General features: G+C 35.5%; 2 protein-coding genes across 9 annotated transcripts in view; one reads left to right on the forward strand and one right to left on the reverse strand.

Moving 5' to 3' along the window:
* LOC110107834 overlaps nucleotides 1-3,445 on the forward strand; it is a 12,887-nt gene extending 9,442 nt beyond the window's left edge. For 2 of the 8 annotated variants that reach the window (XM_028700736.1, XM_028700735.1), the window contains exons 5-6: nucleotides 1,737-2,086; nucleotides 2,283-3,150. In XM_028700736.1, the coding sequence (XP_028556569.1) occupies nucleotides 1,737-2,086; nucleotides 2,283-2,822 (890 nt within the window). In that variant the 3' untranslated portion in view covers nucleotides 2,823-3,150. Of the gene's footprint in view, nucleotides 1-1,736; nucleotides 2,087-2,282; nucleotides 3,152-3,191 lie in introns of those variants that run through there. The other 6 variants (XM_020838247.2, XM_028700734.1, XM_020838244.2 and 3 more) reach the window with 6 other exon arrangements.
* Nucleotides 3,446-5,741: 2,296 nt separating this feature from the next.
* On the reverse strand, nucleotides 5,742-13,254 carry LOC110107845 (protein IQ-DOMAIN 32; the record flags this gene model as incomplete). The annotated part of the gene is given in 7 exon segments (XM_028700726.1): nucleotides 5,742-5,916; nucleotides 6,775-8,374; nucleotides 8,451-8,528; nucleotides 8,765-8,971; nucleotides 9,051-9,386; nucleotides 12,924-13,071; nucleotides 13,118-13,254. Coding segments are annotated over 6 exon segments (2,325 nt in total). The 5' UTR covers nucleotides 13,008-13,071; nucleotides 13,118-13,254.
* Between the last annotated feature and the right edge of the window lie 1,957 nt (nucleotides 13,255-15,211).

The following is a 15,211-nucleotide window of genomic DNA, read 5'->3' on the forward strand; positions in this document are numbered from 1 at the left end:
CTTATCGTACGGATTCACGGATTTCATTGATTGATCGTTGAGCATTGCTACTACTATTGATTATTGATCATTGATATTGATATGGACATGGACGGCATAGATTCACAGATTCATTGATACCATTGATGCTTCATCGATTTGACTTGCTGCTGCTATTGATTTATCGTACGGATTCATTGTTTAGATTGAGTGATTGATTTGACGGATTTATTGATTTATCGTATTGCTTTTCCGATTGGATTTATCGCATTGATACCGGCACCGATATTGATATGGATCCTGCGTATTGATTCATAGAGATTGACACTGATATTGATATAGATTATATTGATTCACTGGCACCGATATTGATATGGATTCTGTGTATTGATAGATATTGACAGTGACATGAATGTAGATTATATCGATGATAGATATGATATTGACATATGAATATTATTGATACGAACAACTGATAAAGAAACTGAAAAGAAAAAGAAATGAACGATCGATCAGAGGAATCTTTTCGCTACATGGATCTTGGGTTGTTATAAACCTTGAGTACAGTGTTGATACCTCATGTAAAGTATCTGCTCGTAATCAGTAGGCAGAAATTGAGCTTGTAACAGTTGTTTCATGCGCTGCCAACTCCGCACCTTCCCCTTGCCTTCCCTTTTCCTCATTTGAACAATCTGCGCCCACCAAGCGCTTGCACCGCCCTTTAGCTGGCATGCTACATACCGCACTTGCTTGTCCGGAACAACTTCCATATATTCAAAGAAGTTTTCCACAGCTTTCTCCCAGTCCAAATAGTCCTCTATATGCATTCGGCCATCAAAATAGGGGATATCAAGTTTAGCTTTAAATTCACCTGACTGGAAATGTGCCGGTCTCCGATGTCTTTGAAATTCCAATTGCTGTGGATTGCCTGCATCATCATCAGCGGAATCTCCTACTTCCATGTCTCAATGGAATGGCGTCTCCTCCTCAGAGTCAGATAACGCATGCATATCAGCGGGGAAGTGGCGGAAAGGTCGGTTCGCTGCCAAACCCCTTCACCGCATTGGCCTGATTCCTTGTTGATCGACTTGTGGTGGCAGCTGTGGTGGTTGTCTCGCCCTGATGAGATTGAACTCGCAGCGAATCTCCACGGTAAGCCTCTGGACGTCAGCCAATAGCTCATCTATTCGGCAGTTGAGATTTTCCTGGTTTGCCCAGATCGCATCAATACTTCGCGCTCCTTCAGAGATGGGTTCCTTGCCGCGATCTGTCATTTCTTTCCCAGGCGAGGCTCTGATGCCAACCTGTTGCAGCCCGTACACTCAGCTGAAGTCCTACTGGAAACCTGCAAAGAAAACAGAGCAATCACAAGAACAATCCGATCGCTGGAATGAAGTATAAACCTGTATATTCAGGTGTTTGTATTAACTCCTCTAAAATGATTTTTGCAAAAAACTGCTCGATGGCTCCCGCCGCTCATGGCTATATCAGTATTCTGGAATACTCCCTATTGCTATATCTTGCAAAAATAAAATAAAGCTAATAAGTAAAGGTAATAACTGAAAGTAGTAAAAGGTAGTGGATGTCAGGAGTTCGTTAGGATGGCATAAGATGTGCACTGCATCATCTATTGTGATTGATTTTGCTTCTTTGATCAAAGATATATAGGGCTCAACAATCTTGAATCCTTATAGAAAAGAATGGAGTTATTATTGAGGACATAACTTCTATATGTTGGTTTCTATTTTTATAATTAGCAGGGACCTATTCTCCACAACTGTATCAACGCCAAAATAAGAAAGGTTGCACCAACTTTCGGTGGAGCCCATCAATGAGTCGTTTCCTTCTCTCATGTCTCATAGAACAGGCTAAGCTTGGATTGAAAGTCAATAAAACCTTTAAAAGGCAAGCATTCATTGCTGCTGCTGAGGCTGTGACAGAAAGGTTCAAGCTTCTTTGTAGTGACTCAAATGTTGAAAATCACCTGAGAACAATCAAGACTCGCTTCTTGCAGATAAAGAGACTTCAGAGTTTGAGCAACACAAAATTTGATGAAAAGGAAAAGAAAATCATCATGGATGATGTCGGATATGGTGCACATATTGCGGTATGTTTGGTTTGCTTTGCTTTTCTCACAGTCATATATTATGGCTTCGTTTGGGACAGTTTTTATACTGTTTTTTAAAATAATTTTGTAGTAAAAAAATTCTTTAATTTGAAATTTTTATACTAAAAATTCGTTTAAAAAACCAAGAAGAATTAAAGCTGTTTTTGTTGACATTCTTTGTTTGTTTTATAAATAGGCGAATCCTAAAGATGAGCCATTTTTGAACAAACCTATTGAAATGTACGATGAGATGGCTATCATTTGCAGTGAAGACAATCTTACTGAGAATTTTACTAACTACCTAAAGGAGGATCCTGATGGGATCGCTATCGTAGCTCCTGACGATGTAAACGTCGTCGTGGATGAAGACTTCGAGATTGAAGAGGATGTGGACGAAACGCCTACCAGGTCCCAACAGGTCCCTTCATCTTCTGCTTCAACGGAAAGAACTGGGCAGAGTAGTAGGAGAAAGCATAATCTTGCTGAAAAGATTGATCACCTTGCTTCCCAGATTGGTAAATTGGCTGAGGCTATCAGAATCAGTCGAAGGGGCATCTCATCTGAACTTTTTGCAGAGGTAATGAAGGTTGATGGCTATGATGAGAGGTCTCTTGGGAAAGCCTTTGATTATCTGCACGAGAATGAAAAACTTGGAATGGCGTTTCTTGCAAAGAATGGTAATCTAAGGCAAGCTTGGTTGGCTGAGTTCTTTTCGAGAAGCGGGCTGATGAACTAGGTACCTTTTTATGTTTTATGCATGCCAATACATCTGATTTAGGCTTAATTTGGCATGAATTTTTTGTTATTTTATGAAGTAATTTTTTAGCATAAAAATTTTTTGCTTAAGAAATTTTTGTATTAAAAAGTTGGTTTTGAAATCATTAAGAAAACTGTCCCAAACCAAGCTTAGAATTAGTTCTGTGGTGGTTTTAATTGTATATAGTGATAATTGATTGGTTCTCGCCAATAAATTTCATTGTTGATAGAACATGAGTCAACTTTTGGACTCGCAATTTATACTATCTCGATGATAATCAAATGATGTATTTGCATTTTTGCATGAAATCTTTTTCTTTGATGCATATGCAAAGATCAATTCTCGCAGGTTCATTAAGTTTTTATTTATTCAAAGGCCCAAATTTGGGAGGAATTATTCTATGCGGACGCCGGATAAAGCTCTATGTCCGGAGGCGAATCAAGTGCAATCACGTCAACGGTATCGAGCGGTACCGAGCAGTACAGAAGGGGTGACGTTCATATTCTAGTTGGTCTCAAGACGGCATTCGGCGTCCGAACAGAATAATATTTTCCAAATTTGGATAATGGAATCAGCAAATGTGCTGTATATGAACTATTAGCGATGATGACATGGAACAAATATTATGATGATATTTTTATGTAAAATGCATCGTGATGAGTTTCAAAGTATTTATATTTACGATGAAATTAGTATAATTCTGATTATCTTATTCATTATGTTATTTAAAATAATGTTTTTTCTCAACAAAAATCAAAGGATTTTGAAGGTCATTTTGATTCACTTTGCTTCAAGATTATACATTTTTTTCATTATATTGGAAATACTGTTCAATAAAAAGTATGTCAGAACATTTTGATATAATTTATATCATAATGGGTTAAAAAATTATTGGATTTATTTTGAATGTAGTATAATATAAATTTTTTATATGTATGATTAATCTCAAAATAAATATAATAAAGTTTATGCTCATCTTAATAGAGTTGTATTAAGACATAGGTTTCGTTTGCGACAACTTTTTTTATTGTTTCTTGATGCAGTTTTTTTTTTTTTTTGGAAAAATTTGGGCCCTAGCCCATATATTTCATTAAAAAAGAAGGTTACAAGTAAGAAAAATTACAAGTGAAAACATCCCAACATAAGCAAACAACAAAAACTTATGAGGGAAGGGGAGAAAAAAGCTCCTCAATATACCACACAATTACAATCATATATCAAAGAAAAGCCCAGGAAAAAGAGACCGTGACAGTAGTCATAGGTACAAGAAACAAAAAGTGTATAAGCAACAATCTTCATCCCGGAGGTCAAGAACGCAGCCCAGAGGAAATCCCCAGCAACCATAGCAACACCCAAGCAGATTCCAGCAGGAGAGGGCACCAAGAAGCAGTAATGGCAAGTACAGAACATCCTGCTCCCACGCCAAGTTGCCTGGACTCAGAAATAACGAAGGGACAGCACAGGAACATTTCCTTGGTTGCCCGAAGACCATCCAAGGGAAATGAAAGGGAGCTTCATCATCGTCCAGACATGTGCATACCCAATCCCCGATTGAACGTACTATTATGCCTAGTTTTAAAATTTTTTTAAACATGTATAATGAGCTAATTATATTTCTAATGCTGCTTACGTTTCAAAATTTTCCCTTATACGTTAGGCCAAGGAGTCAATCCACACTGAAATTTTTTTCCAAATTTTTACTCGATTTATTATTAGAAAAATTTGTATGTAATAATATATTTAACAGAATACAACTAACTAAAGATTTATATATAAAGAGAAAGAAAAAAAAATTACCCAAAAAAAAAAAGAAAAAAAATTTATAGAACTATTACCTAAATATTTAAAGTGAAAAAAAAAACATTCATAAATTTGAATGTAATATAATTAATTGAATATAAATTTTAATAATTTATCAAAAATAAATATTAATACTCTTAAAAGATCAAAATATTATTTCACTATATCTATTAAATTAAAAATATAAAAATATATTAAAGCATTTTTAAAAACATAAAAAATTAATTTTTTAAATTCCGCCACTGATAAAAATCAATTTACATTGAAACTCCCATTTGAAATTTAGTATATGTGAGATTAAAATTTATTTTCTAGCTCTAAATTCTCAGATTTATTACGTTCAGCCCAAAATTAGCTCATATATATATGCACCCTCTTGTAGATATGTATGTGTTTGAAAATAAATAATTTCGCATGCCATGTAAATTAATGATTATTAAAATATTATTAATAAACCATCCCTAATTAAATACTTAATTTTTTCCGCTCCGCTCTGCAAGGAGCAAATGCTTCCTACCTCAAGTAGAATTTTCAGCACTTTTAATTCACCTATAATCACTAAAAATACTTTCATTTTTTTCATTCACTCTCTTCCAACTAGAGAGATTATTCTGTGGTGTCTGAACACGTCCGGGGGTCAATCCAGACGTGCCACATCATCCAATGCATTATACATTGGGTACGTGACGAGTCCAGATTGACTTACAGACCCGTCCAGACACCACACGTAATAATTTTTCATCTACAAGGCTCCTGTTAGTCGATGCATAGAACCTTATCCCCATAGTTTGAATTTTATTTATATTACAACTTTGTTTCTAAATGCCATCAAAATATAAATATCAAAAAGTGTATACAACTCCCAGTAAAGCATGGGTGTTAGTTTCAGAAGAAAAAAACTATTTACTGTAATCGAAATTCAAAAGCTTTAGAACTCTATAGAGATCACACAACAAACTCTCATATTATAGATACAAATATCTCAAATACATACAAAATATCTCATTGAAACCTCAATAGGAGAAAAAAATTAAGACAGACTCTCCACTCTCTAGACACCAGTTTTATGATGTACAGGTATAATTACAACTATAGCTTTGTAAGGTTATAAGTGTAGGGGGTAACACATACAAATCTGGTAAAAAAACACAGTAAACTAAGAAAAAGATATATAAAACCACTATTTAGCTCACTGTTCACACACTGACTTCAGTCTATTTCAGTGAAACAACACTAGTTTTCACCAGGCCTACTTATAATTGCCATCTCCTCTCTGTGGAAGAAAAAAAAATTCAAGTTGTTAGATTATATTAAATCAGGTAGAGGGTCATTTAGGCTTCGTTTGGGATGGCTTTCTTATTGCTTTTTAAATCAAATTTTTAGTACAAAAATTTTAATTTTTGTACTAGAAAGCTGCTTTAAAAAGTAGCAAGAAAGCCATCCCGAACAAAACCTTAATTTCTTCATTCTTCATAAGTATCACAACTAAAATAAAAAGTCTAATATCAGAACTGCATGTTGCATGAGGAGGCTTTATTTATCAACGAAAATTCAACAGGACTGCCTTTTGTAACGTCAGAAGTGAAAAATACAAGAAACTAATGAAGTAACAATGATCAGATATCATCTGTTGCCATTGGAAGGAATCCAGGTTATGCTAAGATATTAGTTCAATTTAAAACATTTGGGGCTTCACTTGCATGACATTTTCATCATTTTACGAAAGAAACAGAAAGGAAATACCTAACAATTTATGTGCTCGATATGGACTTATGCATGCATGTCATGCGCTGAGGATGCTGACGCTAATAAAATGACATTTATGCATAGGACTTTCAAGCGTCAACATCAAGAAAAATTATTCTGTGCGGACGCTGAATGGCATCTGATCAAAATTTGGTAGGATGGATATCAAAGTTATTTGATTTGCTTTGAGAAGAGTGTATGTAATAAATGAATAATAGAACAGAATTTATACTTCACTGATGTCAAAACAAATCGAAAACGTTTGAAACTCAACCATAACCTATTTTTTCCTTAAAACATATCGAAGCTTTCAGAGTTGAACCTAGTCTTCAGAACAGCCAATGAAAACAGCGAGAGAATACCAAAACAAAAGATTAAAGCTTACCGGCAGAAATATCAGAAGAAACAACGTTTCCCTTCAAATCTTGTGGTGTTTGAGATTTTGGACTATGCATTCGAGGGGATAAGCTCTGCTTTTCATTCCCAATAGGAAATGAATGTCTCTTCTTTATCAGATTATCTTTGTGATGGGGACTGCTACTTGATTTCTGAGAGGAACTAGTGTTGATCTTAGCCTTGGCAGACTCAGTAAGTTGCATATAACTTGGAAGAGAATTGCTACTGCTTCTGTCCTCATGATGGCAATGATTACTTCTATCACTCCCAGATGAGTTTGGTCTCTTCACATATTTTGTGCCCTTTCGTAAATGTTCCCCACTGCTTCGGGCATCTGAATCATTCCTCAAATGTGTCGGTGAATTCTCTACTGCTAATTGAGACTTCTTCTTCCTTGCGGGGCTGTTATCCCCAACCTTGTCAGTTCGTACATGTAAAGATATATGATTGGATGGTGTTGCAGGAGAATCTTCAACAACTGTATGTCTTTTAGGAGATCTATATGGTGATGGTTTATCAACATATGTATCTTTGCAGTCTTCCTCCACTTGCACTACTTCAACAGAAGAAACTGAGATGGCCACGTTTTTGCTGCTCTCTTCCGTTTTCTTTGTTTCAACTTTGGTTTCATCAAGTTTCACTGAACCATTGGCAAAAGTTACTACACCATGGTTTAGTTCATCTGAAGTTCTGAGTTCCGGAGTAATTTTAGCAAGAGAATCTTCCGATATGTCAAGTGAAGAAACATAAATCTCAGTTTCATACGCTGAAGCAGCAACTTGGTCTTTTGGACTATAGCTAGATAGTTTCTCATTCAGGTTAACATCCTTATCCACCATGGAGTAAACAGATTTTCTCTCATTAAGTTCTTTGGATATGAAGACCACTTGAGAATGAGCTGATTTTGATACACTAACAGCATCACTCGAGGCATAGTCCATAAATCTATTAGAATCAGGCGCAGAACTCAGTTCTTCAAACTTCGCCTGTACTGCCGCAAAAGTAGTATTCTTTGACTTCCCGAATGTATTAACAACCTTGCCTCCATTTTCTTCAACATCATCAAGTTCATTTCTGGCACCATTCTTAAAGTTATCTTCATTATTATTAGGTTTACTTGGATTACCATCAAGTTTCAATTGTAAACTGCCTTCTGAAATCACTTTAGCTTCTCTTTTAGACCAGTCTTTGTTGTTTTCCATAGCATCAGTCTCTTGAACATGAGACTGCAGTTCATTATCCTGAACAGGAGTAGCTAATTGATCTGAAGCAGATGCAATAACCAAAAGTTCTGCCTTAGAACTCTTAGTTATCAGGTTCCCTTCAACCTCTGGCACTTCTGGCGAATTAACAGCTAATTCTGAATCAGGTAATGCGTGTTGAGAAATAACATGCAACCCAACATTAACATCATAAGCAGCCAAGTCATTCTTCATATTTTTTTCCAGATTATCCTGGTTCAAAACGAACTTCTGTCGATCAATTGATGTTAGAGCCATCCACCTCTCCAACCAATTCCATGAAGAATCAGGCCTCAGGGGATCGCAACTAATGCGAATGGACTTGGCCCTTGGTGTAGACTTTAAAAGCTGTGACAACATAAAATGGCCCCAATTTGAATCCTATAAACAAAGTGAAAAGCATAACAGACAACGGCAAGCATACCTGACAAGCATATGCACTGGAAACCAACTTCCTGATTGTAGATGGTGCTTTATTTAGTTCCACATCAGACTGCTTAACCTGAAGTTGGGAGAAAACGGGATTAATATGCTATATACCGAACAAATCCAATAATATGAAAGAAGATGGCAATAAACACTGTAGGTAATAGTTCCTACTAGCATAAATGCTAAAAGATCTAACTGGCAAACAAAAGAAAATAAATTGATAATAAAGAATTATCTCTAAGAGTTCAATATACAAGTTGAGTAAAACAAACAGCATGGATGGAAAAACCTTTATTTAGAAAACCTTACCACATCAGCTCGTATGTACTTATCAAGTTTATTTTTCTCAGTTAACTCTGCAGATTGAAATGAATGTCGAGCCCGCACAAGTGCTTGCATTTTGACGATGGCCTGAATACAACGCAAGGTTCCTGCAGCCTGTCTTCTTACCAAATAACCACGTGCAGCAGCCTGAATCTTCACAACATTCTTAATTTTCTGGAACTCGTTTTGAGCCTGTAGATATTTTAAGTAGTTAAAGTAACATGCAGCACTCTGTATTTCTTGGTGATTGTGGACATTGTAAAGGTCTTACCAAACATCTCCGAATAGAAGTCTGGATAACAATAACAACATGTTCTGGAATGTTGTACTCTACTAAGACAGTAGATGAACTGGTTAATTCCATGGGTGAACTGGAAGAAACCACAGCTGACGGCAATGACAGAGTTTGACTTGTTCGTTCCACAATGCACACTTTCTCTGGGTTAGATGGAGCCTTCTCTGAATAAAGAGTATCAGCATTTGCTTCTCTGTTCTGATTTTCACTGAAAATGGGCATAGGTTCTGAAATCACAGTGTTACTTGGTACATGATGCCTAGCATGTTTCTTCCGGAAACTCCACCTACGCTTCTCTGGTGATGCTTTAACCTGTAATGCTATCATATTACTATAGAAAGAGTAATTTACATTTTACATGAAAGAACATACAGATGAGCAACAAAATCACATGGCTAATATTTTACATACAGGAGGAAAAAAATATTTTTTATAGTAACAAGTTATAAAGGACACAATGGAGAAAAAAGATTCATGTAGCCGATCCCACACAATGGGATAAAGGCTTGTTGTTGTTGTAAAGTAACGAGCTATTAAAAATGTGTGTATATACTACAAGTGAATGAATAATTATGTTGATATCCAAATTTCAGCTACATACAATATTCTTCTCAAACTAATGTTTATTTATGTCGACAAAGAAATTAGAGAGACATCTCAGTAGAATGGGATGACTGAGAGGATGAATCAGACTTTGGTGGAGAAAATTCAGTCATTGTTATCTAATACTGGGTTGGATAGAGTTTGTTGGGTTGAGGCAATAGAATATGCTTGTCATTTGATGAACCGTTTGTCTTCTGCAGCTATTGGGAAGAAGACCCCAATAGAGATTTAGTAAGGGCATCCTGCTAGAGATTATGAGTACTTAAGAGTGTTTGGGTGTCTAACTCACTATTATGGTCATAATGATAAACTAGAATCGCAAACAAGGAAGACAATCTTTACTGGCTTTAGGCGTAGAGTCAAAGGCTTCAAACCATATGATCCGATAGAGAAAAAATTGTCATTAGCAGGGATGTTACTTTTGATGAGGCGAGCATATTAAAGCCTCAAGACTCAAAGCATGTGGAGAGTTGTATTGGGACCATATATGGATTGCAGAAGTTGGAATTTGAAGCAACTCCATTTGATCCACAGAGGAAGATCATTTCTACCTAAGTATCTGATTCAGCTGCAGATCAGAAGGTAAGAAATGATGTTGAGGATGAGATTTCTACTCAAGAATCTATTGCACGGAATAAGACCTGGCCCTAGAATATCCCAAAGCCAGCTTGGTTGAGGGATCACATTGCATTTGCACTTTCAGCATTGGAGGCTTAAGTTCCTAGTCATTATAATGAAGCAATGGACAGTCCTGATGGTGATTTTTGGAAGAGGGCTACAGATGAAAAGATAGAGTCTCCTCTTCAGAATGATGCTACTTGGAGGATGGTGAAGCTTCCTCCAAGAAGAAAAGCCATTGGATGCAAATAGATGCATGTAAAGGAGGGGTCTCTTGGAGCTGATGTGCAGTACAATCCTAGTTTGATGGCAAAAGGCTATGCGCAATATAAAGGGATTGCTTACGATAAAGTGTTTTCTCCAATGAATAAGAATCTCTTGACTCGTGGTTACTTGACACTTGTAGTACAATATGGTCTGATGTTGGAGTAGGTCAATCTAGACATTGCATAAGCAGTTGGCGTTGTGAACATGTTCATACATGATATAGGAAGGAGTCATTGGCAAACTGTGAAGAGTATCCTGAGGTATCTAAAGGGTACAATTAATGTAGGCTTGGAGATACAATCACCACAGCAGTAGTGCAGGACTTATGACTGATTCACTGATTGTCTATTTGTTTGAGGAACTACGCTCAGCTTGATCCCTTGGGAGAGTTACTTAGCCAACCATCTGGGTGCAGTCGTTTTAATATTAGAGCTTGGTTTGTCGTCTTCCACTTTCTGAAGTAAAAGATGAGATGAAGATTGTTGACTTGGAATTACTTCCCAAATCTAAATAAGCTTTAATGACTTATTATTGTAATTAATTAGGAAGCTAATTTTTCTTAATTATGTGATTTGATTGGGGATTTGATTATGAAATTTTCCTAAATTATTGTCTCAAATATATTTAAAGGGCTTATGGGCTACTGTATGAGAGTAAGAGAGAGCTTGAGAGCAATTATAATTCTTCTTCTTCTCCAATATAGTGAAATCATCATCCCCTCCTCATAGACGTAGGCATTTTTGCTGAACCACATAAATCGTCGTGTTCTTTGTGTTGTTTGTTGTTTGATTTATTATTTCCGCTGTGTGTATCACACAACAAAAGAGTTTTTTTGTTTGGAGTTATTAGGCAATTAGATAAGTTTTAACTCTCAAATCTCCCATAATGCCAATACTTTGAGGATTATAATGATCCCATAATCCCTGGATTTATGTTTAATGCATTAAAATTATCTAATACCCTAATCTCCATATCCATCACCCCCAATATCAAGGAATTAAAGGAAGGCGGAGTCTGAGGACTAGAAGAGAATAAAAAAGAAGAGAGGGATAGAGAAAAGTGTATGAGGTTAAATAATTGATAAAATGTATTTTGGTATAAATTAGTAATTAAAAGTTAGTTATTTGATTTATTGTTTAACTAATCATTTACATTTATTATTTAAGTAATCAGCACATTAGTATACTGCATAGATTAATTATCACTCTTCTTCATACTGAAATTGCTAGTTAAACTGATTATTTATTAGTTATTTAATAATTAGAAATGAGTAAATTACTGATCAATTAGAGAAGTAACCATTGATTAACTAACATAGTGATTAAATAGCAAACAAAAATGAAGTTAATATCTTAATTGTCATATGATATGATTATCCAGCAGAATTATTTAGCAATAATTCAATTACTAAAATTTAAATATCAATTACGTAATATTAAGTAATGATCTCATAACCACTTTTGATCATGTATTGAGCCAATTTATTAACAAGCATAATCATAACAAATTTTCTAATTGCTAAAATCCCCGAATTTAACTTCTTATTATTAATTATTCATTACCAAAATAACTAGTAGCATGATTACCATTTAATATCTTGGCCACGGCATAATTAATTCTTGTAAACCTTTTTTTTTTTTTTTTTGGGGGGGGGGTGGGGGGGGGGGGGGGGGGGGAGGGGGGGCAGGTTAAGGGATTCGAGCGCGGATAAGGAAGGAGATGATTTCCTGTAAACTTATTCTCTATCAAGAGAAAAAGTCAAAATTAATTATCATTCAAAGTTATTTCATTAATTACTATTTAATGAAACATGTTTACCCAAATAGAAAAATGAAAACTTTAATCCCCAATAGATTTTGAAAGATGAACGAAATGAACATATCGGCGTCCAACCACTTCTGAAGGTTAAAGCAGAATAATATTTACGTATTAGAGGTTAGAAATACTACAAAAAACTGCAAATGGTAAATCATGTAATCATATTCGCAACTAAACCATCCCTTTCAGCAGAGTATGACGGATAATGATGCTTTCAATTAGAAACATGCTCAACCATACCCTAGAAGAAAAAAAAAATCAAACAGGAGCTCGTCATTAATAACAATCCCGATCCGGCAAGAAAGTAGACTGGATCATCCTTCTTGCTTAAACCGTCCCGGTTCCAATTACCAACCTAAAGCTACGTAAAAATTCAAATAAGCTAACCAAAACTCAGTTTTGCAGAAATCAAAGATCAACTAAAACAAAAAAAAAAAAGATAGTAAACCACTTTTTCTAAGCAAAATTCCGCATTCACCGAACAGATAAAGATGTGTAAAACAAACAACATAAAATAAAAAAAAAAGTAGAAAATGGTTAAACCTCCTGCAGCGTCGAGAAATCGCCCTCATCGGCGTTGCCGGCGCACGCCCTGATACTGAAACAGAAGCTCGGCGATCTTCCCATCCGCAACTCCTTCCTACTTTTTTTCTTTCTGCTCACCTGCCTCTTTGGATAACAAAGCAACTCTTCCCCGTTCTAAAATGTCACGGCTTCAAAGACCAGCAGCGCTCGCTGATTGCTCCTCAATTTTTTACCAGGCAAAGAATATATATTCGAACTTTTTTATTTCTTCGCTACTGTGCTTGACTGCTTTCCCGTTTCGACCAGCCGGACTTTTATTCCATGTTAAACCTGCTTCATAGTTTTTGACGTCCGCTCTTTAGACCGTTGGATAAAGAGATTAAAAGCTAGCTTTTGTTAAGCTAACTTTTCTATTTTCTTAAAATGTACAGTAATCATAAAGATAATTACTGATTTAAAAATAACTAATACGAATTAGTTAAAAGATAAATTTATGGATAAATACGCGCGCGATAAAATTGAAGGTCAAAAATATTATGAAAATCTATATTTTATGATATTATCACTCCTAGATTATCCAAATTGTGCAAATTATTTAATTGAAAAAAAAAACACATTTTAGTGAACGAGCTATCATTGGAAGATAGATGGCTGGGAACTTATATATTACAATTGTTAAAATTACATTGGAAGTTGGCTATTTACAGGGGTGAAATAAGCAATAATTTTAAGAGCACCTAAAATAAATATTTTCAATATTTAAATATTATTTTTCTTGTTTGTATTTGGACTATTCAATTATTACATATTAAGATTTTGCAATTGAACAATGAAAATAAATGGCGAGCATACTAACTAATAAATAGTTCGGGTATATAATCTTGGGACATTGTATGATAATAAAATTTTGAGTTTTTTATCTACATAACATTTGAAACTATCATAAATACATATTTAACACTCATACTATTATATTTACTAATATACCATCTAAAGCCTCATTTTTTTCTCAATTCTACCACTCCGTTTAAACCCCCATCAGAAATCCCGTTGAGTTGTCCTCTTCCGTTCATTCACGCGAGATGGGGTTGGCTGATAGAACAAGTGCAACGTCGGTGATGACTCCGACAATCTAGAACTGGTTAACTCCCGTCAAAAATCCACTTTTCGTCTGCAAGGTTGTGAGTGGAGCCTACTCCACTACTTTCGCTTCTATTCCCACTTCAAGTGCTTCACAATTTGGAGCTTAAGCTCTGTATTTTGCTTGCTGCATCTTCTTCTTTGTATTATGTGATGGAAAGATCCTGTAGCAACAAGATGAGAGGTGCATATATATTGGACATTTGTACATTTGCACTAAGAAGAGTCATTCACAATCATCCTGCCGCTAGAGTCATACGTCATCTCAGAGGAAGCCTTCCCACTAGAAATAGCATCCCCACATGGGATTACTGGGGTCGGATCACGAACCTGGGCGGAGCTTCCAAGACTGTCGCTTGGTGGTTCTGCGTCAGGGACAGAGTCATCAGAATGAAGGTCATGGTCTATGAGAGACCTCATAACAGAGATTGAGTCTTCGTTAGTAGAGCTATTGTCTGATTCCGGCATAACGTCCTATTGAACAAGCATTCCAAGGGCTGCTTGTGAGTCAATTGGCTGGTCGGGCAGGTTAGGACTGTTGTCCTCCTCGTCATCCATATGTTCGGATGTATTTGCATAAGCTAGAGAAGTCGATTATGTGGTAGAAGGATAAATATTTGATGAGAGATAGGGCTTTTATGTTGTAGAAGGGTAACTATTAAAATTTAAGTGTTAGATAAGTAAATAGAGAGGTTTTAAGTGCTAGTTATGTAAAAATCCCTACAATTTTCTAGTGTAAAGCAACCAAACCTAAGCAAGGGGAGGAACCCCGCACCCTCCTAGCGAGCACGACAAATTAAATTGAGGTCCGAGGTAACAGAACAATCTGATTGATCAACACAATCAGATTTCACACAAACTAACAGAACTTAGCATATGTTTGAGCCAACTGCAATATTTTATTAAATTTGATTATGAAATTATTGTGGAAAAATAACTTAGTTATTTTGAATACAAAAAAAAAAAAAAACTTTTCATCACATAAGTTTCTGAAAAACAATGATAAAATAGTAATAAAACACTAGCAAATAAAATTATGATTGTTGTCCAAAAAATAAGATAGTTAGAAAATTATCCAATAGAGCCTAAGTTTATGTGCATATTAATTAAAATACCCAAGCAAATTATATAATTAGATGAAGAGTTTAAATCTAATATACAAAACA

Source organism: Dendrobium catenatum, unplaced genomic scaffold, assembly GCF_001605985.2.
Source record: "Dendrobium catenatum unplaced genomic scaffold, ASM160598v2 fragScaff_scaffold_1583, whole genome shotgun sequence".
Taxonomy (NCBI): Eukaryota; Viridiplantae; Streptophyta; class Magnoliopsida; order Asparagales; family Orchidaceae; genus Dendrobium; species Dendrobium catenatum.